Raw genomic sequence first — 27778 nt, 5'->3', positions numbered from 1 at the left:
CTGGTCTCCGGTCAGTTTTGCAGTGCTCGTAAAGCCTCTACGCTCACTTTACTATCCTAAAAGAAACTGAACTAAGATCAGTTACCGGAAACGGAAAGCGAACGGCTTGGCGCGCGTTTGTCGAATACTTTGGCGCCTGCCTCACAAATAAACGAGTATTACCTGAGCAAGGACGCTGGGCTGTGGCGGTCATTGTAGCGAAGTTTCTGTGTTTCCAAGTCTCTTTTTCACGACCATGACGAAGCTTTCACAGGGTGCGATAGAGGTAAGAATAATTTTTAGCTTAACTGCATTTGATAAGAATTGATTTTCGGAATGCAAATCTGACAACGTTGCACATTGAGCCACAATTAGTTGACGTGGAGTAGCTAAAAGCTAAATAACACGAAGCTATCACAGCCTGCTGGACAGACATGTTTTTAACCACAACCTTAGCTAGCTCGTTGATTGTCAAGCGCAGTTGAGATCGAAGGTGGCTTTATCTGATCATGTTAGCTTCAGTTTTTGAACAGTATTCAGATGCGCATTATGTCAGTCAATGAAACTAAATCCAGTGTCTTTCTTCACAGGCTCTGTCAAATGGCAGCGGTGGAAACGACCTGGTGCTTCAGTTGACAGTAAGTTATGAAAACCTTCGCCATCTTTATTGGTTATTTGTTAGTAATCAAGAAACACACACAGTCTGCCCCACCTAGTTAACTCAATATCAGGGGCGGAACTTTAGTTTATTGATAGAAGAAAGTAGACATGGATATCTTGCTGTAACCTATCGTTTTTATTTGTCCATCTTGAAGAACATTCGTAAGATTGAGGGAGGAAACGGTCCACCTCGCTTTCGTGTGATGATGAGTGATGGACGCCACACACTGTCCTGTAAGTGCATCATGTGTCACAGAAGGGCTATTTTATTTGTCACTAATATTTTGGTGTCATTATATGATTTTCTATTGGACATTTTTGTCAGTATACAGTAGGTATGTTTTTTATGGATTTTAAATATCCCTCAAAAGTGTAATATTTTTTTTTTCCGTGCAGCACAAAGCTTTATGAATGAGCAGGATTTTTGATTTTGTTAAAGCACATAGTAATGAATCTTTTTTTCCATCCACCCATTTTCTTGTTGACAAGATGACTTCAATAGTCTTGTCTACAGTCACCTAGCCCAATTGTGGGTCACAAGTCTCAGCTGGCTACGGGCGAAAGGTGGGGTACAGCCTGGAGGAGATAGTAGCAAGCAATTTCCCCCCAGGGGATTAATAAAGGATTCTGATTCATCACAGGGCCACACAAAAGACACACAACTGTGCATGCTCACAGTCATACCTATTGATAATTTAAGGAGACTGGCTCATCTAAGCTGCATGTTTTTTGGAGGTGGGGTGAAGCCAGTGGATCCGGAGAGAACCCACAAAGACACAGGGAGAACTTACAAACTCTGCACGGAAAGGAATCGAAACCAGAACCTTTTTGCTGTGAATCAACAATGCACGACCATACCACCCCTGAAATCTTTTTTCATTATACGGTATACCCTCGCTTATTCGCACTTCAAGATGAACAGATTTTTAAAATACAGTATATATACTAAATATTGATCTGGATGAGATGTAAGTTTCATCTCATCGAGGACAAGGGAGAGAGCGAGCATGTGTCTCCCATGAGCTGTAGTCAAGTTCTAGTGTACATGCATGTTATTGGCTGACAGCATCTGTGTGTACACTGCGTTCTGAGACCCACGGTTCCTTCAGTTAACACAAGTGTTTTAAACAGTTTACAAGAGTGTGGGAGAAGGTAATACGGATATAAGGTGGTTTAGTATCAGTATGGGGAGGGTTCCTAAACGTTTACATTATACATAAATATTAAAATAAATGTGGTTGCTATATTGCGGATTCTCGATTTTCGCAGGTGGTCCTGGAACGCATTAACAGCGAGTAACGAGAGAATACTGTAATTTAATTTTATTAAACACTGAGTGTGGGTGGATGAGTCAGAGACTGGCCTTTTTGGGAGCTCTTATTCTCATGACCATTTGTTTGTCTGAATCTGAGATGCCTTTCTATTAGTTTCTGTAAACTTTTATACCTTTGCAGCTTTCATGCTCTCTACTCAGCTGAACTACATGGCTGAGGAGAATAAATTGGCACCAAATTGCATCTGCATACTGAAAAGACATGTAACAAATACACTGAAAGATGGACGGTAAGCATGTCTTTCACATTCTTTTTATATATTTGTATCCAGCGTTGCAAATATCTCTTGGACTTAGCTGTCTTCTGCCCTTATTGGTTATGTTGTATTACAGACGGGTAGTAATCATTTTGGAAATGGACGTCATTAAGTCTGCTGAGGATGTCGCAGGAAGAATAGGTGATCCTACTCCTTACACCGATGGTAAGGTTTAAAGCAAAATTCATATTGAGAATGTCAGTTACACATAGTTGCGTGATGTCAGAAAGGTAGGAGTCATTTTAAATCTGCCTTGCAGGTCAAAGTAAAGTCTCACAGGCAGTGCCAAACCCTGAACCCGCACTTCCACTTCAAACACAAAACAGAAATGAAGGTGAGACCACATTCTTCATCTCTTGAACATTAACTAAAATAATTAAAAGGCGTCTGAACCATCCTTCGACGAATGTACTGTTAGTTACCACCAGATGGCAGCATTTCTTTATTGCTGATTATACTTTGGTGGCCCATAGGCACAAGTGCATTAATTTTTGTTTTACACACATATTTAAAATAACAGTACAGGATGACTGGAGAGTGTAAATTAACCCTCATGAACAAGCAGATGTATTTTGAAACAAAGTTGTTCATGACAAAGATGAGACAGGGATCACAGCGTGGCAGATGTCTTGGTCCAGAAGTGATGTGCTGTCTGTCAGAAGGGATTTGCTGTCTTCCAGGTTGGGTCATGGCAGATATGATTTCCTTCAATCTGCCTGGTGGGGATTTACGTTGTGGCAGGCATCCTTCTCATCAGCACAGTCATTGTTCATTTCTCTGTATGTGCTTCTTGATCTGGAGGCTTAATTACCAGGAGTGCAGTGGTTGGCAAAGTGGGGAGGACTTAAGTGGACACTTTGAACTCTAATCCTCCGTGTGAGACGTACACAAATCAAATATGCAGCACTTGTTCAAATGGAAAATCTCAGTGAGGCAGCACCGCTCTCCTGAGGCAGAGCGGCTACAGTTTGTTATATCATTTCACACTACCTTGATTTCGTGAAATGTGAATCATCCTTCTCGACAAAATGTTGGATCTCTTCAACAACTTGATACGACCAGATTTTTGATTCCTTTTGAATCTTTCCTCCTGCTCAACTTAGTGGTAAATTTATTATTAGGTTATTAGGTTTTTGTATGATAAAATGTCCCTCATAAAGTGAGATAATTAAAACGATCGAGGAGTTGTAATCCAAAGAAAATTAATTTTTGTAACTTGGCTCTGATGAATAATGTATTTGCCTCACTCTCGGCTTCCTTCCATCACTGCTTTTCATGGTTAATTAATTTCTTTCCTAATGCCGTCAACAGTGAACAGAGGTTTCACTAAAGACTTTGGGAAGAAGGCCCCGTCCGCTCTGCCCAGCACCCCAGGAGGCCTCTCTAAGGTTGTGCCTATCGCCAGCCTCAACCCCTACCAGTCTAAGTGAGTAGTTTTCCCATTGGTGGGAAATGGAATGCCAAAAGCTGTACAACTGCAACCCAATAACAAGAAGTGTGACATTAATCAATATCCATTTACACAAACAACTGAATTCTTCTTTGTGCCATTGACCAAGTCATATCTTTTCACAGAAGATATGTAGATTAACCAGAGGCAGGTTTTCCTTTTAAATCGGTAAACGCTGTATCAGCCAGTGCCGGCCGCGTGCTGCTAACTTCTTGAATTTGCTAATGTCACATCTGCGCTTTTCTCCGATGAGTCAGTCAAATGTCTGAAAATATTTTAGCAGATGGGCAAGAAAAGGCTAAATATTCAGTGCTGTCTTTCCACATCGTGTTCATCCAAACCTTTTTTAGAGAGCTGATTTATTTAATTGCCAAATTGTAGTTCATGACCAAATAAAGCTTTATGTTGGATTGAATATTTGGCCCATATACTTCTCTAAAGTAATAATATGAATAATCAAAGCCACGTGTCTGACATGTAGGTGGACCATCCGCGCTCGTGTTTCCAACAAGTCTAACATCCGTACGTGGAGCAACTCTCGTGGTAATGGCAAACTGTTCTCTATGGAGATTGTGGATGAGAGTGTGAGTATTTCTTCAGTAAATGTTTTATTCATTTTTAAGTAAACAATGAGTTTATCAGTAGCTGAAAATCTTTATCCCATCTCTGACCTACTTTGTATTCACCCAATTTTCTTTTGTTATTACAGGGAGAAATAAGAGTGACTGGTTTCAACCAAGAGGTGGATAAGTTCTACAGTCTTATTGAAGTTGGCAAGGTGAGACGTTTCCCCAGATTAAGATTCAGTATGTTCTGATTATCTGCCAAAACTGTCTCTCACTGTCCTGTTTAAGTCAGATTTGGCTGCAAACTGTTCTACCAACAGCTGCCAGCACTTTGTGAGTTAAAACCACAGAGACTGTGAATGAGTCATCTGGCTACCCTGTACCCATACAATAAGCGGCTTATGATCATCTGCCAGCCTTTGTTGATCCCTCCGACTGTCTGAAGTCGTATCTTGTTTGCACCATTCATTCAGATGAAATGCTCCCCTGATCTCTGATTAACACATGGTTCATCCATCTGTACGGGTCAGGTCTACTATATCTCAAAGTGCTCCATGAAGATGGCCAACAAGCAGTTCACATCAGTGAAGAATGACTACGAGATGACATTTAACGGGGAATCCTCCGTCATCCCATGTGAAGACAGCTGTGACGTTCCCATGGTGCAGTGTGACTTTGTCTCCATAGGTGACCTGGAGAACAGAGACAAAGATGCCATTATTGGTAAAGTTGCTGCTCGTTCTATTTTTTCTTTTTTCTAAATAGTCTTATACTATTAACCAACATAAAAAACTAATGCTTTAAACTTTAACCATTGGGAAACCTGCCATGCCCTACTACACACGCTCACATATATTACTCACAATGGGGCCTTGTAAAGAGTTTCATGGCGACGCTTGAGGCTCGCTTTGTTCCTGTGATGCATCATCAGGGATGATCCATCTATTATGAGTTGTTTGTCCTGATGGCCGTTATTTATTTTTTCCAGCAATGACGGGGGCTTTGATGCTGCCTTGATGATATTGAGCTGTGGTGTGTTCGATGCCCAAAACAAAATGTGGAGTTGTGTAATGCTGAGCAAAAAAAAAATTACATCTTATTACTGAATGTACTGCACACCAACATACCTCGTGTTCATTTTCACCGTCCTCTAAGTGTAACAAGTTGGTTTCCTAATGGTGAAAGGCTTGGGCTCCATGAGACAAACATGGAGAAACAAACAACATTTAGTACGTTTTACCAAAAAAGCACAACCGACTGATGGATGCTCAGAGTATTCCCAACCAATATTAAGCTATCCTAAGCAGAGGATGGAGTCAGTCGTGTATAGTGGAGAGTCTTTTGTCTGGGATGTGTGTGTGTGAAGTAAATACAAAACCACAAAGCACGACTACAATTCTGTGACCGTTGTGACCACGACATGTTTGGAACGCTCCTCTTTTTTATTCAGAATCCCTGTCTGTTCTGAATGGTCACCACGTGATCACGGGAGGGGATGCAGATGGAGATGTAACAGCCTCTGCAGTGTTAAGAGAGCAGTGTTGAGTTTCACTTTGAATTCTGAAAGCAAAGTCACTGTAAGCTGATGAACACCTGCCTTAAAGATGATTACTTAGTTCTCCTTTTGAGGGTGATATTTTTTCATAGATTGAAAGGGACTTAACCAAATTCTTTATCTGTAAATGTGCATGGTAAACTTCCATTTCTGCAATTTTTATGTACAAACAATACATTTTTGCTAGTTCAAAATTAAAGGTTATGTTTTTACCCTTTTCTAAAGCAGCCAGGAGAAATCTCCAGGCATGATGTACAGTACATTTTCTTTTAGAATAGAATGTTCCAGAAATTTGACTGCACAACATTCCAGTATACACAGTACTACCTTGAGATACAAGTTTGTTTCGTGGCTGAACTTGTAAGTCAAACAAATCAAAATTTCCCTATTTAAAATAACTAGTCATTTTAATTGGTTCCAATCTTGTAAAAAAGCCTCAAAACACCTAAATTATGACAAATTATTTAAAAAAAAAATTGAACCAGTAGACTCATATTTCAAGTATGAAAAGAAATGCAAAATCCATGAGACCAAGAACCTAATTCTTTCCTGAAATACTTTTTCAGCTGATGTTGCATCCATCCATGTGTCCCGAAGCACGGCTCATATCTCAAAATTCTTATGTTGAGCAGCTTGTAACTTAAGGGACCACTTTATTTGGTTCAGTGGAAATATGACGTAAACTGATTTCTTCAATTTAGTCAAAAAGCACATTTGTACATGAAAGGTGTTCTTTAATATTTTGATGATTTTTAGACTAATTTATTTTTTGAAGAGTAACATTTTGTCATTTTCTGTAACAAGGACGTTGAGATGCATTGGTGGTGGGAGGTTGCGAGTATTTGATGTTCATTCTTTTGCAGATATAATTGGAGTTTGTAAAAGTGTGGACGAAGTAACTCGCCTCACCACAAAGAGCAGCCGAGAAGTTTCCAAGCGAACGCTCAATCTGATGGACATGAGTGGAAAGCTAGTGACCGTCACACTGTGGGGAGAGGATGTGAGTATAGCTCATTAGAGGAAGAGTAAAGGCTAAATGGGGTGGAGGTGTTGTGACTTTTACAATCGCGGTAAAATTCAATACCCGTCTTACTATGCATGTTTTAATGGAGACACTTTCTTTGTAGGACATTAGTCTTTTCAGGCGTTGATCATTGCTTTGATGCACTGCTTTTGAGTATAGGAAGTTTAAAAATTAAATCTTTGTTTTTTTATGTGTTGGTAGACAATAATTTCCTGATGTACACTTATGTGAAGATATATATATATATGGCTTATGTATTTTTGAGATTTCTAGTTCTGTTTGAGACTGTTAGAAGAGTGGCTCACCACATTTTTGTACAACTTTCAAGCAGTTTAAGTGTCAGACATTTTTGTTTAATTTGTTTCTATTTTTTACGTTGTGAGGTTACTACCATAGAGACCACTGTTAAAATAAATACATCAAATGAAAATAAAATTTTTAAAAAATCCAAAGAATCAGACACATGTAATCCAAACAAATCACCGCATTGTTTCAATCTATCTCTTCTGTCACATAGGCTGAAAAGTTTGATGGTTCTGGTCAGCCCATTGTGGCTATTAAAGCGGCGAAGCTTTCAGACTTTGGAGGCCGATCCCTCTCTGCATCCTTCAGCAGCACACTTATGATCAACCCCGACATCCCTGAGGCGCATAAGCTTAGAGCCTGGTAAGTGAGCCAGAGGATAAAAGGTAGTGTATGCAAAACAGTCTACTTGGTTTGACAATCAAGTATTTGGAAAAAATGGTGTTTATGAAATATTCTTTACTTCTGATGCCTGATAACTTTCTGTTACTACCTTGTTCTTATCCTAATTTTATTTTGCCACTACCTCATCCTGAAAGATAACATCTGAGATACAAATTTTTAAATGAATGTTGAAGAATGTGAAATATTAAAAATGCAAGTTTCCATTTCCAAAGTTCCAGGAGTGCATGCTCAGATTCTCATAATCGTGATTAGTCTTACCCCATTAACCACAATGTGGGTGTGCCTCGAAGAACCGTTTCACATAAATGGAAATCATACTGGCACTTGTAGAAATGCGTTTTTCACTTCTGTAATCGCCTCTCCAGATTCAATGAAAAATGGAGTAATTTCTGTTTGATTAGTTTGACTGCAGCAATTTTCGTGTGTGTGTGTGTGTGTGTGTGTGTGTGTGTGTGTGTGTGTGTGTGTGTGTGTGTGTGTGTGTTGGTATACAGACTTAAATGTTTTCAACTAGAAGTCAGGATTTTCAATGAAAGACAAACTATAGACTTATCTATAATGTGGAGTGTGTAACACTAGACGCACTAGAGCACAATACATAGTTGGAGGATTGCATATTTCTACTCTATAGTATTCTGTATTTTACTGATGACCTTAATTTATAGAATTTTGTTCTTAAACAGAGATGTCACTGGGTAAGCTCCGTTGTGGTACAGGTTGGCTCATGATTGACAGATGATGCAGTGGTCATATTGACCAAAGATGAATTGATACCCGGACTCCCTCCAACTCTGTGGCGCCCTAATTGATCTGACCTTATGGATCCTACGTAAACAGGCCACAGCCACCCCTTCTCTCTGACATGGAAGCAGTTGTCAATATGAGGGCAGAGATCCAATTGATCTCACCCAAAGCCTTTCATTTGTTCAACCCTATACACAGGGCCTTTTTTGCTCTGTGGAGTAAAACCCTTATTTTGTGACAAGTTCAGTGTAGTCCTCTTGTCCGCTGACATATGTAGCTGTTCACACGCGATGTACTGTACATAAAGGTGGATGCTGCATCTCCACCAACCACAAAGACAAAGGATCCAGAACATCAAAGATGTTTGTAGAGCCCCCTTGCACTGGTGAAGATGCTAGAACAATCTTTACAGTGGTGGTCAGGGTGTGCAGTTTTGAGAATTTGCCAACATGCCTGCTTGTAACAGGCGGTTCTCTGTAATCAATCAGCACATTCATTATATCCATTTTTCTATCAGCAAATAACTAAAACAAAGCATCAGAAAAAAATAACACTTTAAGAAACACAAGTGGGAAAGAACTAACCAAATAACACTTGAAGTTAAGTTGACATGAAGATTGAAGTCTTGGTTCTTAAAGGCTGTACTAATGTGAGCAGAGAGGTGTTTATGACCTTTACTGGACCCAACCACTATAGGACTGTCCAGATGTGTTGACTTCACATTTGACAGCTTTCTGTCTGTTTTTATTTTAGTCAGTCCTGCATGTGATCAGAGGACCCAATCTGTATTATTGCATTGAAATGTAACTCAATTTTGTGTTCACCATATTACCTCTTTAATCAGACGGTTAGACTCATGGTACTGTGGGACTGATAGCTCAAACTTAAACCAGCGACATTTATATATAAATATACAGTATATCTCCAAGTTTTCAGATCTTCGTAAATTACTGTAAACTGTTATTTAGTAGGATTTTATTTTTGCGTTGTGATAAAGTCTCCGGGCCATGCCTTCTTTTACCTGAACGTTAAGATCTAAGGCCCCGTCCACACGATGCCGGAAGTTTTTGAAAACGCAACTTTTTTGTTACGTTTAGGCCTTCTGTCCACACGACAACGCAGATATCCGGAACGAAAACGCAACCTTTTGAAAATGCTGGCCAAGGTGCAATTTTTTGAAAACGCTGGGTCTGCGTGCCCTGTGGACGGTGTATCCGCAACTTTTTCGATCCGGAGGGTGTGTCCCTGCGAGGAAAACCGCTGTGACGTCATGCATGTGATCCGTATCTACATGTACAAACGGAGCTAAAACCGGCTATTTTCTGATGTATAACAGCTCCACGTCGAAGATTCGTTGATAAACGTGCTTTGCACTTAAATATTTGTTCATGTTTCTTTATTAATGTATTTATTCATTCACATTCCTTGCCAAAGACGCCAACGCCAATTGTGGGTTGGACCGGGACGCGCTGTCTGCTGGTGGGAGAACTCTGTGATGGAGGTCGTCCTCCAGCAGGAACGGCGCGAATTTCCACAAGTCCCGTTCCTCTCCCGTCGTTCTCGGAGTTGTTCTGCTTATAAATGTGTTGATCAACGCATTGATGCGGATACGTGTGGACGGAGATCTTTTTGAAAATGCTGTCGTGTGGACGCGCATTGTTTTCAATGTGGGGTGAAAAAAGTTGCGTTTTCAAAAAGTTCTGGCATCGTGTGGACGGGGCCTAAATCACCTTTTCACAATCTGGCTGTTTAATCAGATTTTTATATTTCCTGTACACTTCTCTATTCTCTGGAAGGGGTCTTAACCTCCTCTACGTCTTAGTTGCACCGCAAGAGATAGTGTTCCTGGCATCTGTGTCTTGGTCCATTCTAGTGAGAATGAGTGGGTGGCCTGTGTGACTTCTCTATGGACATTGAGTTTCTGAGGGTTCACAGGAATCCATTAATGAATAGTTTAAAAGTCACACATATAAGCAGACCAGACTTGATTACTGATAATTGAAGAGTCCAAGTAAGAGAAGCCTGGTGAGAATGAAACTATAATACAGCTGGTTCAAGAGCTGCTGCCCAGCGAGCCTCATTCTGCACAGCAGGAGAAAGTAACCATTCACTTATTTTTCTTCTTCTTCAGTTTACAACTTCCTGATATTGATGAGAGTGATTAGAAGTTAGCCTGTAAGCGTGACATAATTGATGGACTACCTTTTGTGTTTTGTGCTCACCATGGGACCAGTATTGTCGCTGTCCACATGTTGTGTCTCTTTTGATGACTGCCATATAAACCAAAAATGAGAATTAAGGATTATGCAACATAGACAATTCAATTTAGTATATTTTTCAGTTTTCGGTCCCTCTCACAACCAATCAAACATGTCTTTAGTGTAAAGCCAAGTTTGCTGAATAATAATAGTTCTAGCCATGCATGGGCGTCTCAGGTTGTGTTGTGGTTCAGACTGTGGGGACTTCCTCAAATGAAAAGCTGTCCTCGGTGGGCTGTCGACTCAAACCCATGCACAGTATTAGTGGTTCCACTCAGCACTTTCCAGTTTGCTTGGAAGTAAGAATGCTGCCCTATGCACTAATTATGTTGATGTCTGAGTAATCTGTGGTCTTGGTGTGTTGCCGGCGTTCATATTCTGTGTGCCCTGAGCCTCTTCAGTTATTTTACACAATTGCTTTCATTCATTTGTACCAACAGCTGTATGATATGGAAAAATAGACGTCATCCCTGTTTTTACATTCTTCTCTACTGTCTGATATTTGACAGGTGTTCATTAATGATGCCATTGGTTTACAGCATTCATAGAGAATCAAATTAACCTTTAATGCTACCAAGGTTTTGTCTCTCAAGGCACTTAAATTTTCAATGAGCTTCTACAAAACACATTTGAATCTTTATGTAACCATTTTATTATTAATTGTCAGGTAAGATTTCATATGGGTGACCGCACCCTTGCTCTGTCTGCCTTCAGTGAATTTGCCGTATAGAACGTACATCTGATTCTTTCTTACTTGTCATTAACTCATCAATTAATGCTTATCTTGGTGAAACTCATTAATGCCGATGTCTGACCTCATGTTCACACAGCTACCAGCAGTGGCCTATTAGATGGAAACACATTTGGAGACGGTGATGATGCCCTCTGTCATGTTGTTACAGTGCAGTCCCTTCTGTGTAGAATACACTTCGTCATGTTTATTCAACACCACCTCATTTAGTCACAAGTCCGAGCTGACGTCCTCAAGTTTCTTATCGTGACTTCATTTAGTGAACACACAAAAGCCATAGCATACAGTTAGGGCAGTAATTATGTCAGCCTGGAAACAAATGAGTTTCAACTCAGTCATTTGGTGAACATGATACCTCATTAGTTGATAGACCGGTATTTTACCCAAATGGTTCTCTGTGGTATTTTGGGGGAAAAAAGGCTTCCTTTATTCCTGATGCTCAGAAATGAGCTGGTTGAATGACTCTGGCGATAGTTTTGGTTTTTATAAGACCTGTTTTTAAGTCAGTCAGTCAGTCGTTACCAAATCTCACTCGCAGATTAAGACACTCCAAGTTTGCGCCGTTTATGTCATTCACACTCCAGGCATCACAGTTTGAGCACAGAGCATAGAATACAGCTTACTGAAATTTTGCCATCATTCCCCTCATCTTTCCTTGATGCCACTCTGCTCCTGACCCATCCCTGTTCATTGAGACGTTGACTTCTCACTTGTCTGTCTTGCACACACGTCTGCCAACCTCCAGTCATCTTGGCGGTCTTTCGGATGGTTTTGTCTCGCCGAAGTTTAACAGCTCTATTCTTGAATCTACCTGCATTCAGATGACGGTTGCACATTTCCTGCCAGATTTCATTTGTCCTTTTTGTCTCATTTATCTGGATTTCTGTCTACCATGCCAGTTCAGGATTACGTGCTCCTGCCTGTTGCAATGATTCAAACAGTGGCTTGGCAACTGGAAACTGTCAAAGTGGCATCTTTTGGAGCATTTTAGTTAGTTTTTTGGGGGGCGTTTGTCAATTCAGACATTTAGACATGTAACACTTGTGCTTCAGTAGTCAGCAGTCCTGTAATTTTTTACTTGTGATTCTTTTTATGACAGAGTGATTATTTTTATAACGACAAGTGAGATGACAAAAAGCTGCACTTAGTTTTGATTGACGTTATCAAGTTAAGCAGACTAGATCTCCAGCTAACAAAGCATTGACTACAAACAACACTGGGCTTAAAAAAGTGTGATTAAACGAAAACACTGATCAGCATGGCTGGGCTTCCTGTGGATCTGTTTCCACAGCTGGTGTTTTATGATTGTCTTGATAAGGCTCAGGATGCATTTCAAACTTCTATATGTTCTTTGACACAAGAGGAGTTGGAACAAAGTCTAACTTTGTGTAATATCCAATTGATTTGCTAAAGAGAACAACAGTGATGACTCTGATGCCTTCCTGAAAAGTTCATTTATTTTCAATTCAAAGTGGGATACATAACAAGGACTAGCGCTTGTGTAGGAAATAGAGGGAGCAGTGGTTTTGGATGAGGTTGATACAAACATGCTTCCTTCAGATACGGAATTATTGGTGAAAAAGATTGATGGTCCAAAAATAAAACTGAGCATGGACCCTTAATCTTTTTATGTTCTTTCTATGAGTGTCGTTGAGCCCTGCCGGTAAATTAATTTGATCGGTCAGCATAAGCTTCTAGTTTGGTACTGACACAATTAAAGCAAAGCAATACAGGTGCACTAATGAGGAATCTGGTGCCACTGAAGAATTGCTCACATTTGTCAGTGGGAGTGGGAATTTGGCAGCCCGTGTGGTTCCCTGGCCACCGCCTGAATTGTTAATGGGGATATTTTCAATTAGTCATGCCTCCAGGAACAAGGCACGCTTTACAACCTGACTTCCCCACTGTGTGCCACTCTGCCCCGTGGCCAAGAGATTAGTAAGCTATATTGATCTCTCTGACCATTTAAAACTATAATTTTTCTCTTCCCAATTTGTATTTCACCTCATCGTATTATTCTCATTTGTCACTGCCCTCCCCATACTTAATCTAGCTGGTCTTCCAGAATTACTTGAACCATTGGATGAAAATGGATATCTGATATACCTGTAATAGCCTCAACCAGCTCATCGGTGCCCCATGGTTGATTAATTTTAAATGACCCTCAACTGAACCATTTGTACTTCAACAAACAGAAGTGGATGCTCAGCCTGGAACAATATTTTTGAAGACAGCTGGTCCTGTGGTCTATGAAGGCCACAGCTCCCTGGGTGCATTTATTTTGAAAGTGCTCGCAGATGACCTGGCACCTGTGTGGCAACCTATTTTTCAGTGTTCTATTGTTACTCACATAATTCAAGAATTGTAGAAGACCTCACATATAATTCCTCTTTCAAAGAAAACATGTCCTAGGGACCTAGGTAATTGTCTTCCTATGGCCTTGACTTCTATTGTTATGAAGACCGTAAAAATAATTGTGATCAACAGCTTGTCAAGTCTAAAATGACAAACTGTGCATATTCCAAATCACGTATAAGAGAAATTGCAGCACACAGTATGCAATTGTAACATGAATACATCTAATAAAACATCTAGACAAGCCTACATGTAGAGCAAAGGCTCTTTTCTTAGATATTACATCAGCATTCAACAATTCAGTGTGAGCTCCTGTTGGCAAAGTTATTCAGATGGAGCTTAATCCCCAACAAGTTCACTGGTACCATTCATTTTTCACAAACGGAAAACATGTAGTCAAGTTGCTCAGACCCTCCCGACTTCTATTTTGACCAACTGAGGAGCACCCGAGGACTTGGGTATCTGTGGAAACTACTTTATCATGGAGTGCACATATAGACTATGGGTTGATGCAACATACAGCAACACATTTACTTTCTTAGGAGACGAAGGTCATTTGGAGCAAGCAAACACATCCTGCTATCATTTGTCCAAGCTATGATACAGTGTTATGCGGTATGAAACAGTGTTTGATGCAGTTATATCTCTATTCAACTTAAAACCAAACTGATGAAACCATTAAAACCTCTGCTCAAAGATTATGAGTCAAACACTTGAGACATATTTCCAGGCGGCATTCACTAAAAAAATGTTGCGGCTTTCAGGTAAAATTTAATCTGATCCCTCCCTTAATTTATTTTAAGTATTTAAGCATATGCCATCAAACAAAAGATTCAGAGTCCCACAGGCTCGACTGAGCAGACTGAGGAGCTCTTTTTTCCATGTCTGTCAAACTATTAAATCAGATTCAAGGCTCTAAGTAGGCCGCAGGGCTTCTGCACAGATGGAACACTGGGTGTTGCACCATGGCCACTGTGAGTGAAACAGCCACTTTGTAATGCTTGGTTTGTGTGGTTTTGGTTTGTTTAAATGTAGTTTCTGTTAGTTTTGTCATTTATATGGAACTCTGGGTGTCATGGGATGCAATACAAATTTCACATAATGACAAAGTGAAATTTTATCGTCCAGTGTTTTGACAGTTGGATGATATTAACAGCGTCATGATGTGTCTCGTGAGTCAGAATGGATAATAATGCTGCAGGTTTGCAAGTGATTTTAAATTTTAGCTGAAACTGTCCTTTCCAAATTCCCAAGGTTCACTTTCATTGTCATATTGTCAAACTATGCAGATCAAACTATCATGGGACCGTTGCTTTTAGGGGCAGAGATGTGACGGGGGACCAGAGCTGAGCAGTGACTAGTGTGTTGCTTCACACAGGTTTGACAGGGACGGTCATGTCATGGAAGGGCAGAATCTGACGGTGAAAGGTGGCAGCGGGGGCGGAAACACCAACTGGAAGACTCTGTCTGATGTTAAGACGGAGCACCTGGGCCATGGAGAGAAGGTATATATGTGCTTGGGTTTGCTTTAACTCAAACACTCAAATAATGTGACTGTGGAAATATATTCAGGGATAATTTTCTGGGGATATTCAAATACAAACTGGAAGACTTACATTGAATCCCTAACACCAAATATATAATTGCTTCAGGTCAAACTGCATTTGTATGTGTAGCACTGAGAATCCCTCTGGTGTAGTCTTGTCATTTGCAGCCCTGCTCAGCAAAGGTAATATTCAAGGTTGTAGGCGATGTGATAAATCTTTATTCTCACTCACTTAAAATCACTGCGTCATCAGTTATGCATGCTTAAATTTGGTTAACGTTAAGGTTCGTGATCTTCCTCATTAATCTCCATGTGTTCATGGTGAAAGTCATCCCTAGTATTAACCCTTACAGCCCTGACCTGTTTTGGCCGTTTTTTGGTACATTTGATATTTGTCTCTTTAAACCACATTAAAAGTGATTTAACATACACCATGCTTGGTATGTTTATCTTTAGCAAAACTTTAGTTATATGAAAAGATGAAGATGAAAAGTTTTTATTTCCCTATAATTTATTATATTAACACACTGGGGCAAAATAGACACACACAGTCAAATTCAAAAATGGAACAAATGATATTTTATTGCACATAAAAACCAAAAACATGCTCATCAATTTGATTTTGACTCAAATAAAGTTTGCCATAGGCTTCTAACATAACTTTATTCAGTTTGTGTCATTTGTGCCACTCTTCAAAGGAGTTTTTCAAAATAAGACAACGCATGTTTGTCATGTGAGGCATGTTTGCATCACATGACAATATGCACCAATCACGGTGCACATTATGAACAATCGCACGCCACCACATCAGACTAGTGCAGTACCCATTTCTGCCACAAACCCTGCCGAGCAGCACCTCTGCGTGTGCGCATCTGCCCCATCTTGGTCTTGTACTTGTCTCTGAGAGCGTCTCAGCAGGTCAGGTCATACTTCACTGTTTAACAAAGCAGAAGCTGGAGCTAGTGGTATTGGCAAAACATATGAGGTAAGTGAAGATAGTGGTAGTGGTGACAATCTGTCCGATGACAACTGTACATCTGACCGACAATAATTCCTCCCTCCTCTTCCTTCACTCTAAAGGTATGTTACGGTACTACAGTAATGTACACGTATGTTTTTGTTTTTTTGTTTTTTTATTGTACAGTACCATGGTACTATGTGCTTTTAATGTTTTTGTAGTGATTTTACAAGTCCAATATTTGGGGTGGACAGACGTTGAGTTTATTTTTTCCTGTATTAATTTATTTTCGGAAACTGACGTATAATCGAGAATGAAGTAACTTGAAGCAATCTGCAGCTGTATTTTGTTTCACTGTGTTTTTATGTTCTGTAAGTGTTTCTGGTAAGCCTTAGGGAATAGTTCTTTTGTATTTAGAGTAAGTAATGGTATTTCAATAACCTCAAGTCAGGATCTTAGATTGAAGTTTAATAAGTAACGATTTACGATCAATTTAGCTTATGAACAACGTCTCCGAACCATTTGTGTTCATATGTTGAGGACTACCCGTGTCTTGTTTTGTTTGTAAAACAAAATATCTTATTGGTCGTCAAAGCTGCAAGGTCATGTAGCCTAGCCGTCAGAGGGAGGGGTGATATAGAGCTGTGTATATTGTTGGTCGGTCTTTGCTCTCGTGTCATTCCATACTGCTTTGCATGCACCTTAGATTCTGGTGAGCGCATACTAACAGGGTAGGAACAAATGACTTGACATCTATTTTGGTTAATTAGCCAGCCATAGATGGAGCCTTGTGTTTCTGCCCTGGCTGTATTTTAGACACAACGCTGCAGGTGGGAGCTACATCTCTTTGACAGAAGTTCAAAGAAGAATTGAAGGCCAGTCACCATCTCTGTCTGCTGCCTGAGGTTGTGAATGACCACAACCTGCCTAGTGCCCCTATAATTCTCTCTTCTGTAGCCAGAATTACAAGATTCTCAGTCACAAAATTGCTTAATTCACTGAAATGAGGCCTAAGAAGGAATAATGAGCCATTTACTGTCATCTGAAAGCCTACAAGCTTGGCTTAGGCTTCATTCATGGTACACACTAATCAGATTCATTTCTTAAATCAGATTTTTAAGACAAAGTGTCCTCATTGTTATTTGCAAGTAAGTAATTAGATTTGTGTGTTCAGACATCACTCACCTACGAGCAAAGATTGCCATGGTAATGACAGTTCGATATTGTAGAACAGTTTTGGGCTGATAGTGAAAAAAGAGTTCACCTTCTGTCTGGAAGTCGACTGCTTAAATCCTCACTGCGATTTTTACCAGTCCTTTTTGGTCCAGGTTCGGGTCCAGGATGGGATTCTTCAGGCTTTAACTCCTTCCTGACGTAGATGTTTGATTCAGGGCTGAGAACACTTGTTTCTTTTCACTATGGTACATGATGAGACAAACGAGCTGGGCTCTAGCTGTCTTCAACCCCTCTCATCGTGATGGGGTATGAGGGTCAAGCTTCTCAACAGCCCCCGAACAAAAGTATGTCACAATTAACTGTCCCTGTCACAAACTTTGTGTCACAATCTCAAATTTCCACATCACTCTCTTAACAAGTGGTTGCCCAAATTATTAGGGACTTCTCCTTTCGGCTTTTCCCGTCAGGGGTCACCACAGCAAATCAGTTGCCTCCATCTAACCCTGTCTTCTGCATCCTCTTCTCTCACACCAACTACCTTCATGTCCTCTTTCACTACATTCATATACCTCTTTGGTCTTCCTCTAGGCCTCCTGCCTGGCAGTTCAAACCTCAGCGTCTTTCTAACAATATATTCACTATCTCTCCACTGGACATGTCCAAACCATCTCAGTCTGGCCTCTGACTTTATCTCCAAAACCTCTAACATGTGCTGTTCCCCTAATGTACTCATTCCTGATCCTATCTATCCTGGTCACCCCCAAAGAGAACCTCAGCATCTTCATCTCTGCTACCTCCAGCTATGTCTCCTGTCTTTTCCTCAGTGACACTGTCTCTAGACAAAACAACATCGCTGGTCTCACCACAGTTTTGTACACCTTTCCTTTCATTTTAGCTGAAACTTGTCTATCACACATCACTTTTCTCCATCTGTTCCATCCTGCCTTTACAAGCTTCTTCACCTCTTTTCCACGCTCTCCATTGCTCTGGACTGTTGACCATAAGTACTTAAAATCCTCCATCTTCTTGATCTCTTCTCCCTGTAACCTCACTCTTCTACTTGGGTCCCTCTCATTCACACACATGTACTCTGTCTTACAGCGACTAACCTTCATTCCTCTCCTTTCCAGGACAAACCTCCACCTCTCTAGCTTCTCTTCCACCTGTTCCCTGCTCTCACTGCAGATCACAATGTCATCTGCAAACATCATAGTCCATGGAGATTCCTGTCGAACCTCGTCTGTCAGCCTGTCCATCACCATAGCGAACAAGAAGGGGCTCAGAGCCGATCCCTGATACAGTCCCACCTCCACCTTGAACTCCTTTGTCACACCTACAGCACACCTCACCCCTGTCTTACAGTCCTCATACATGTCCTGCACCGCTCTAACATACTTCTCTGCCACTGCAGACTTCATACAATACCACAGTTCCTCTCTGGGCATCCTGTCATAAGCTTTCTCCAGATCTACAAAAACGCAATGCAGCTCCCTCTGGCCTTCTCTGTACTTCTCTATCAACATCCTCAAAGCGATTATTACATCTGTAGTACTCTTTTTTGGCAAGAAACCATACTGCTGCTCATAACTTCATTTTATGGCTCATCAGCTGTATTCCTCTGTAGTTGCCACAACTCTGCACATCTCCCTTGTTCTTAAAAATGGGCACCAGCACACTTCTCCATTCCTCACGCATCTTCTCACTATTTAAGATCCCGTTGAACAGCCCAGTCAGAAACTCTACTGCCACCTCTCCTAGACACTTCCTCCACAGGTATTTTATCAGGACCGGGTGCCTTTACACTCTTCGTCCTCTTCAATATCCTCCTCACTTCATCCTGACTAGTCTTTGCTACTTCTTGGTCCACAACAGCCACCTCTTCTAGTCTGTTCTCTCTCATTTTCCTTGTTCATCAACTCTTCGAAGTACTCTTTCAATCTTCCCATCACACTACTGGCACCTGTCAATATACTTCCATCCCTATCCTTAATCACCCTAACCTGCTGCATGTACTTCCCATCTCTGTCTCTCTGTCTTGCCAACCTGTATAGATCAGTCTCTCCCTCCTTACTGTCCAACCTAGCGTACAAGTCATCATAAACCCCTTGTTTGGCCTATACTCTTTGCGTTCCTCTTATCTCTTTTTTTACAAACACACTTTCCGCCTCTCCTTCCTCGATCACCAGTAGTCCAATTTGTACCTGCACCCTGTAGGTGAACAGCACCGATAGTGGTCGTTGTTAACCCAGGCCTCGACCGATCCGGTATGGAAGTCATAGATTTGATTCGCATGTTTAATTTGGAAAAAGTTTAACATCGGATGCTCTTCCTGACACAACCCTCTATTTATCTGGGCTTGGGACCGTCACAATAAGACACTGGCTTGTGCCCTCGTGCGGCCACATTTATTAAGGACTTGACAGATGTGAGAAAGTAGTACCTCTGTCCTCGTCCCACGATGGCTGCCCTGCTGACTGGCACACTAATTGAGGAGGTGTTTACTTGATTAATTGGATTTCTTGGAAAAGCTGATATCCTGGTTTTTGGGGGACTAAAATACAAATTGTAATTAAACAAAAACCATCACCGGTGTCTACTTGTTTGTCATTTTGTTTCAATTATTTATCACACTATTCAGAGCTTTTTATATATCCAAAGAGACATGAAACATCAATTGATCTGTTTGGAAATTGATTTGTCAATTGATCTTCACATATAGGAGCAATGGTCAGAGAGGAGAGTGGAAAATTGATTGTAATTGTACTCAAGAGAATAAATTGCTTGAATTCTTTAGAATTTACAAGGTGAGATGCATCAGTGCTGTGATGGACAACTGTGCAAATTTAAAAAAATTAAAAAAAAAGACAGGAAATGCAGGTGAATAATTATGTCCAACACGTGTGTTATGTGTGATCAAACATTTTAAAGATGCATTCAGGAGGAGAACCCCTGATGACAAATCTTTTTGGCTCTCGGTTAGGGTGTGTGCATTTACCTAGTGACACTCAGGGCTGCCTGATGTTCTTGGGATGGCTTGTCTTCAAGGCGGCCATTGTGGTTTCTGCAGCCTGACCCTTAATGGGCCCATTTTGCCTCGGTGAAACTGAGGCTGTAGTCCGAGCCACCACAAAGTTAAATGGAGAGAGACTGAACAGTCAGCTGTTCGGGTCAATCAACAATCAGGGAAACGCAATTCTTAAATTGTTCCATTACTTCCAACAATAGTCTTTCACAGCTGTGAAGCCTCATCTTTACTTCAGTGAGGCTCAGACTCTCTGGATAGTGTTTTGATACCCAGTCATGTTCCTAACCTGTTGCAAGGTAACCTCATTAATTCTGAGCTCTTCCATCATTGGGGTTTTTTTTTTTAATTAGAAGTTTCCAGTCTTTTGTTGTTGCTGTCCCAGCTTATTTGATATGTTACTGCTGTCAAAAACCCATGAAAGTTCTCATCTTCACCATTTGTTGTTTTTGTGCTATTGTCAATTAAACAATTTCAGTGATTTGCAAATCCTAACATTCTCTTTCTCAACTTTTTAAACGGGTGAAGTGTTGCTGTTTAGTGTGAGTGCTGCACTACCCTCACAAATCAGTTCCACATTTTTCAAGCCGTCAGATCACGTTAACTAACATTTAAAATTGTATTTTCCCAAAATGCCAGATGCTGAGGGCGGATGGGCTTAGAGTTCACTGGCGGAAACCCTGATCTCCTCATTACAGCACATTCAATGCTTCTTTTTGTGTTTATTTCCATTCAATGTGAAATTCATGTCACTTTCTCGGGTGGTTTCTGCACGACTAAGAATGATTCCCGAAGGCATTTTATATGCAGCCGCTTTCTGAAGAGGCCACACAAAAGCTGCAGCTCCCTCACTCGTTTGTGTTTGTGTCATAGCCGTGAGGATTCTGTTTTGGAGTGTAACGTATGCATCTGCTACACAAATGTTATTTTCTGACTTTTGGGATACAGTTCTATATGCTTGAAATCCTCATGCCAACTCCATACATTTTATTTCTACTGCCCAGCCATCAACATCTTTAACGCAAACAAAAATTGTGAAAGGAGACATTTGGTAACAAGTTTATTTATGTTCCCAATTAGGCGGACTACTACACCTGCATAGCCACAATAGTCTACCTGCGCAAGGAGAACTGCCTTTACCAGGCCTGTCCCAGCCAGGAGTGCAACAAAAAAGTTATCGACCAACAGAACGGCATGTTCCGCTGCGAGAAGTGTGACAAAGAGTTCCCCAACTTCAAGTATCGCCTCATCCTCTCTGTAAGTGATGGTACTGGTTTCCCTGAACCTCCTCAATACATCCAGTCACTGACAGACATACCAACAGAACTCCTGTTCCTCCTCTAGTCCTTATTTGTCTTCACTGAAGTTCTCCTGACTTTGTGTCTGGGTTTAAAATTAGATCCAGACAAATGTGATTAAAAATTTACTTGAAGAGTAAAAATAAAATAAATGAGTTCAACCACGTTGTGGGGGTGTGGTGGTGAAGTAGTCCTTCTATTATCCAGAACTACTTTGCATATACATGAACCTTTATACACACACAAACACACACACACACACACTGGAATGCTGTTCATACATGCCTTCCCCCACTCATCCTCTGATTAGCTGGTACTCGTGGTCGTCTTTGATTGGGTGGGTGAGGGTTACAAAATCAGAGGCAGACTTGTACAAGTAATGCCTTTGCCATCACAGAAGTGGAAAAAAAGTTTTGATATGGAAGGCGATGGTGCCTTGAATGTAAATTCATGACAGCACTAGGAGAGCTCAGTCTTCAGGATTTTCTGCCAGAGAGGGCTTTCTAAGGAGGACAGAAGGATTTTAGGAAGGCAGGTAGCTTCATAGAATGAACAGCATGCTATGAATTTGAATCCTGTGTGAAAGGTTTTGGTCATTTGTTGAGTTATTTTAGGTTTATTTAACTGTTTAATTCTCAGGTTAGGTTTAGTATTAAAATCTTTATTTTTTATGTCTCGTTTTGTTGCTTTAGGCTTAGGTTTATAAAATACATTGGTTTGAGTTAATATAGACCTCAGAACATCGGCCACAAGTTAGAAAGACTAAAGATACATAACATAATTTTAGGATTTTTTTGTTTTGTGTTTAATACTGCCAGTTGGTGAAACATGCAGCCAGCCTGTCCTGTGACATAGTAGCACCTTTACATGAGAAAGGCAGGACAAGCCCCCAGATCATTGACAAGCATTCTAAAACAAATCTACACCCACAACACACGGACTCAGTCAGAAACAGAACGTCAAGCATCTGAAATAAGTGTTCTTTGTTTTGCAGCAGTTATCAGTCAGTATGTTGTAATTTTCAAACTGCAGTACAAGCTGTGAATTTGTTTCTGCTGAATGCATCAGAAGTGTGCTGTGACACTGTGTGGTTTGCCAGGATTGCCAACAGGATAATGGCTAATTAGAGAATGAAGTCTTAAGAGCAGAAATATGGGTTGAGTTAAAATACCATAAGTCACATACAGTCTGAAAACATGTAACGTGTAAACAAAAGTGCATTGATATCTACTTGTGTATTCATCTCACTTTTCTTATTACCCTCATTCTTTGTTGTCTTTATTATCCACAGGCCAACATTGCAGATTACGGGGACAACCAGTGGGTGACTTGCTTCCAGGAGAGTGCAGAGGCCATCCTGGGCCAGAATGCAGCTTATTTGGGGCAGCTTAAAGACTCGGTGAGACCTCCCTTTCTGAATATAATGCTGGCCCCAGGAAATAGCTGTGGCCTGTGCTAAACCTCAGAATTTGTCACTGCCAAACATGCACACCCACACATGCACAAAGAAATCTGTATTTCAGACACATGCTGTGCTTCTTTTTTTTCCTTTTTGGATGCATAATTACTTGTGAAGTCAAATGAGTAATTTTCAATGCTGATTTGTATTTTACACTAAAACTATGATGAAATGTTAAATAGGTATGCTTTAAGCCAATGAAGTGTTTTTCACATTCAGAACGAAGCTGCCTTTGATGAGGTTTTCCAACAAGCCAACTTCAACACGTACGTCTTCCGCAGCAGAGTCAAGCTGGAAACATATAATGTAAGTAAAGCAGGAATGATACAGTCTCCTAAAATATGGAAATCCTACTTGGTTTTCTTCGGAAGAAAACAATGGTGCAGCCTGAACCAGCACTGCACCACCACCTTTAGCAAGATGAAAATGCGCGGCACATAAACGGGCTCTTTGTGTGTTCTCCTCTGATAGTTTTCTCATTCCTTAACAAAGCTACTCTGCTTTCATTTTGACGGACAGAACCATCTCTAAAAAACAAACTCTGAGTGTTTGTCCAGGAATGCTCATTTCAGCGTCTTTGTGAAGGCTGCAGACACAGATTAGTCGTGGTCACTGTTTCCTGTAGGCAACACAGATAGAGGCTTGTTGTGAGGGAAGCGCATAAAAGAACTGATTGGGCTGGGACTCCGAGCAGGAAGTCTGGCATCGAGCCAGAGGCGGTATCCGCCTTCGACACACAGAAAAGGCCACTGTGTCTGTCACATTCATCAAGGCATCCAAACTGCCGATGGCACTGCTATGAGCCTGCATCGGCCTCCAAGCCCCATATTCGCTCAGCAGAGGCACCTGCAACCACTCTCCCAGTTTAGCTTCTGCTTCTCAGTGTTACAAGCCATCCATTGTCCCATGCTCTCACGTTGTTATCCTGTGAACAATGCTGAGCTTTATATGGGATGGATCAGGTTAGTAACATCCATCCTTCCTGTAGTATTGTATTGAGACTTGAGTGTTTTTGAGCTTCATTTGTGGAGCTTCTATAGTCACAGGAAGGGGGGGGTGTCAAAGAATCCAATGTGACATTAAACAGAAAGCTCACTCTGGTGGTACTTGACATGCTTGCCCATACAGCATTAATAACAGAAAACTTTTCTTATCGTGCAGTGTCATTTTTAAGTGCTGTTTTTTTGTGGCCTTAAAACATCTATTTCTATAAACTGTAGGTGAATGACACCTTTATTCCTGTCTGTCGCTATGACACTTGGAAGACAGCGAACCAATGGAAGGGTTTGAAAGTTTTAATAAAAGTTTTTGTGGCTTGGAAACAAACTGCAGCAAGATGAGCCACATTCCTGTTTATTCAGTCATAAATAGTAGGCTAAATGTAGTTAGCTTAAACATTTTTTAAAGATGGATATCTGTCTGATCGAGACCCAGAAGCCACTTGATATCGTCTTACTTGATGCTATTAAATGAAACACTCCGGTTCACTCCAGCATATCCATCAGAGCAGGTGTGATATGCAGCTGGCTTGTGTGGGCGAGGTACATTTCAAATATTCACATTTTGATATGAATGTAATTTTCATTTAACTCTTAACTCTCAAACCAAAGTCAGTCATTCAATACCTCAGCCCCTGTGTGGCTCTGGTATGAGTTTTTTAATAATGTCTCATTGTCCCTGTGGGCTACCTTTCAACAATGTAGCTGCGTTTAGTGTCTCAAAAGGTAACACTGATGGGTGAAAAAGAACGTGAACATTCAAAGCCTGTGATTGCAACGCTGCCTTGAGCAGTGCAAAAAATTAGATCAGAGTGTAAATTGTTGGTTTGCTTTCCATTTTCAACAGGGAGCATTTCAGGTAACGCTGGTCCATTCATCTGTTTGTAAAAAATGGGTCTGGTTTCTGGGTCTGATACCTCCTTTAAAAAAACAACAAAAAACAATCTTGGACAGAATCCTATGAATTCCACACATGCTTTGCAGGAACCCTGAAGTTGTGCATGCCACAGTTATTCTGCCACATCAGCATAGATTGTGTGTTTTCTGACCATGGGCATCATTGTCCTTGAAGACAAATTTTCTAATTTCACTTCCAATTTATTTTTATTTACAAAATATCAAAACCTGATGAAATCTGAGCTATTGTCAAAGTAAAAGTTGAGAGCAGCCAGTCATGAAGTTGATTAGTCCTGAGTGATGCTGGCTTCCCAGAACCGAGCGGTCGTGCAGATTTGTCATCTTTGAAAGTTAAGCATCTACGATGCCGATTGAGTGTCTGTCAAACTCCATACGTTTAACGTATCAACTAAACGTTAGGTGGGAAAAAGGGCAAAAAATGGATTTGTGTTCATATTTAGCTTGTGTGTGTTTGTGTAAACAAACTGCTGCATCAAGAGCAGCATATGGCCTCCCCCCTGGTGTGGATCAACACCTGAAATTGCTGTGGGATGTTGGCGACCGACGGAACATCACACACGTTTTAGTCTGACACACATCTGCTACAACCACAGTCAACACATGATTCCACAGAACAGATTGGTTCCATGTTCGTGTTACAGTTTCTCTAAATTTCATTCATCTTTGTCAAATTACTCCTAAGTTTTCATTAACGGCTGGTGTCACCTTAAACTGTACGACAGACTTTTTTTTGGTCACATACGGGTCTCAGTGTTACACTAGACACACATTCATTCCTTCCAACAGATGTGTGGTGCTGCCTCGTTTTAATGTCCATTTTCTGGAGCCATTGTATGGTAAAAGCTTGTCGGCACACCTGCGTGATGCAATTTTACTTTGTGCTTGAAATAGAAATTATCTTTAAAGAAATAGGACCCCCCCCCAAAAAAAACAAACTATTAGCACTTATGTAGTTACTGTATATTCCAAAGAAAACCACTTTCATTTCGCTGATGTGCTGCACATGGTCAAAAACCCCACAGGCCGGATGCACACACACACAGTCCCTCTGCTGCACAATTAATAGTGATTCAATATGTTACCCACGCTGTGCGTATTTTATAAGTCCCTCTCAGGTAGCTTTCAGAAGTAGCATATTGTGTGCAAGGCATCCTCTTGTTGGATGTAAAGTTAAAGGTCTTCCCCATTAATTTTGCCGTGTTGCTCTAATTTTTCCTTGTATGTGTTTTTGTCTTTTCATGTTTCAAGCAAAGCCATTGAGAAGCAGTCTTAAATAATGTAGAATCAAGCTAAAGGAAGATGATCTAAATTCCACCTGTGCTGATAGCAGAGGATTAATGGAAGCAAAATGAGTATAACCTCTGTTTAAATGTGGAGGGTAATGGCCTTGGTAGGAATGACCTTCTCCTGTCTAGACAGCTGTGGAGGTGGTTGTGGTTGTAAAGCCAGACTTTTTTTTCAGTCATTAATTTGAATGTCGACTAAGGATGTCAGGTTTTTTTTGCATTCAGTCAACCGACCCCAATTAATCAGTGGCTAATAAGGTAATTTTTAAGAATAATTGCCAAAATAACATGTAGAACAGGAGACTTTACCTTGAAGCCTGATGCTTTATTTGCTGGATGTGTACCGTACCAGCTTGTTGGCAAGGTCCTACGCTAGTTGGACGGGCTCTGAGGGAGCCCCCTCAAAACATTTATTACTGTGCCAGCCTGAAGAACGGCAAATCTGTCAGCTTTGAAGGGACTGGTTGGTGGAGAAATAGCTTTGTGACATTGTTGTAGCAGTCTGTCACCAGAGCTAGCAGATGTTAATGCTAACTTGACTTTTGGCTCATCTGTTTCTTTAAACTGTTCTTCATGGCGTGATGCCAAACAAGGAGACAACCGGTCTCTTTGTTTGGCATCATTTCAGCTCTAACTCTAGTCCATTGTGCTTTTTCTCCATCACTAGCACGGATGTGATGTTTGACTGTGAGGCATTCTGGGACACAAAAGTTGGGATTTTTAGGTGGCACTGTTAAAGGTCTGAATAAATGAACAGGACCAGACCATTTTATCTCATTGAGTTGTCTTGTGGCTTTTCTTCCAGGATGAATCCAGGATCAAGGCCACAGTGATGGAGGTGAAGCCCGTTGACCACAGGGAGTACAGCAAGAGGTTGATCATGAATATTAGGAAACTGGCCGTTCAGTAGGAGGCGATTGTGTCAGTCATGTTTTCTGGTTTTCCTGAGTTTGTAAAAAAAACAACAAAGACAAATGCCTCTAAATGTACAACATTTTGCTCACAAAGCAAGTAGTGTTTTTTTGTGAAATAATTTTTGTTGATCATCTTGTGGAATTTTCATTTTTTTAAGGGAAGCGTTAACATAGTTTTTCTTTTCATAATTTTGAGAAGCAGAGCAGAGAGTGGGTCAGTAAGCCACCAAACAAATCATTGCTGTGTCTGTCCGAAAGCTTTTGGCTGCTTTAAGCAGAAGACCGGTGCAGCACTCTGCACTCTCTTACTTTGTGATGTGCACTGGTTGGACCGGACCTGCACGTTCCTGATAAGACCGTTTACTTGTTTCTTTTTCTCTCAAAGACTTGCAAACATAAGCACATACACACATTTAAGCTACAGACCTGATGCCAAATGTGCTGCAGTTATTTAAAAAAGATGCAAGGCAACACTCTCTATGTTTAGCACCTCTAATTGTTTTGTGTATTCTGTACTTTGCTATCTTTGTGCTAATTAGGACAATAAAAATATTTGTAATCAA

The 27778-nt window shown here is 40.7% G+C and overlaps 1 protein-coding gene across 1 annotated transcript; it reads left to right on the top strand.

The window, feature by feature from the left end:
- Window positions 1-132: 132 nt before the first annotated feature.
- Window positions 133-27778, top strand: rpa1 (replication protein A1). Its single transcript, XM_068317410.1, has 17 exons — window positions 133-265; window positions 570-617; window positions 795-873; window positions 2094-2202; window positions 2306-2394; window positions 2489-2563; window positions 3541-3655; window positions 4161-4263; window positions 4389-4457; window positions 4776-4968; window positions 6664-6800; window positions 7342-7490; window positions 15019-15145; window positions 21423-21599; window positions 22932-23039; window positions 23319-23405; window positions 27107-27778. Exons 1-17 carry the CDS (start codon window positions 236-238, stop codon window positions 27209-27211), a joined length of 1800 nt encoding a protein of 599 aa, XP_068173511.1. The 5' UTR covers window positions 133-235; the 3' UTR covers window positions 27212-27778.

The sequence above is a fragment of the Antennarius striatus genome, chromosome 6, assembly GCF_040054535.1.
Source record: "Antennarius striatus isolate MH-2024 chromosome 6, ASM4005453v1, whole genome shotgun sequence".
NCBI classification, from domain to species: domain Eukaryota; kingdom Metazoa; phylum Chordata; class Actinopteri; order Lophiiformes; family Antennariidae; genus Antennarius; species Antennarius striatus.
Note: the sequence above shows the minus strand (reverse complement) of the source record. Positions and strands in the feature narration are given on the sequence as shown.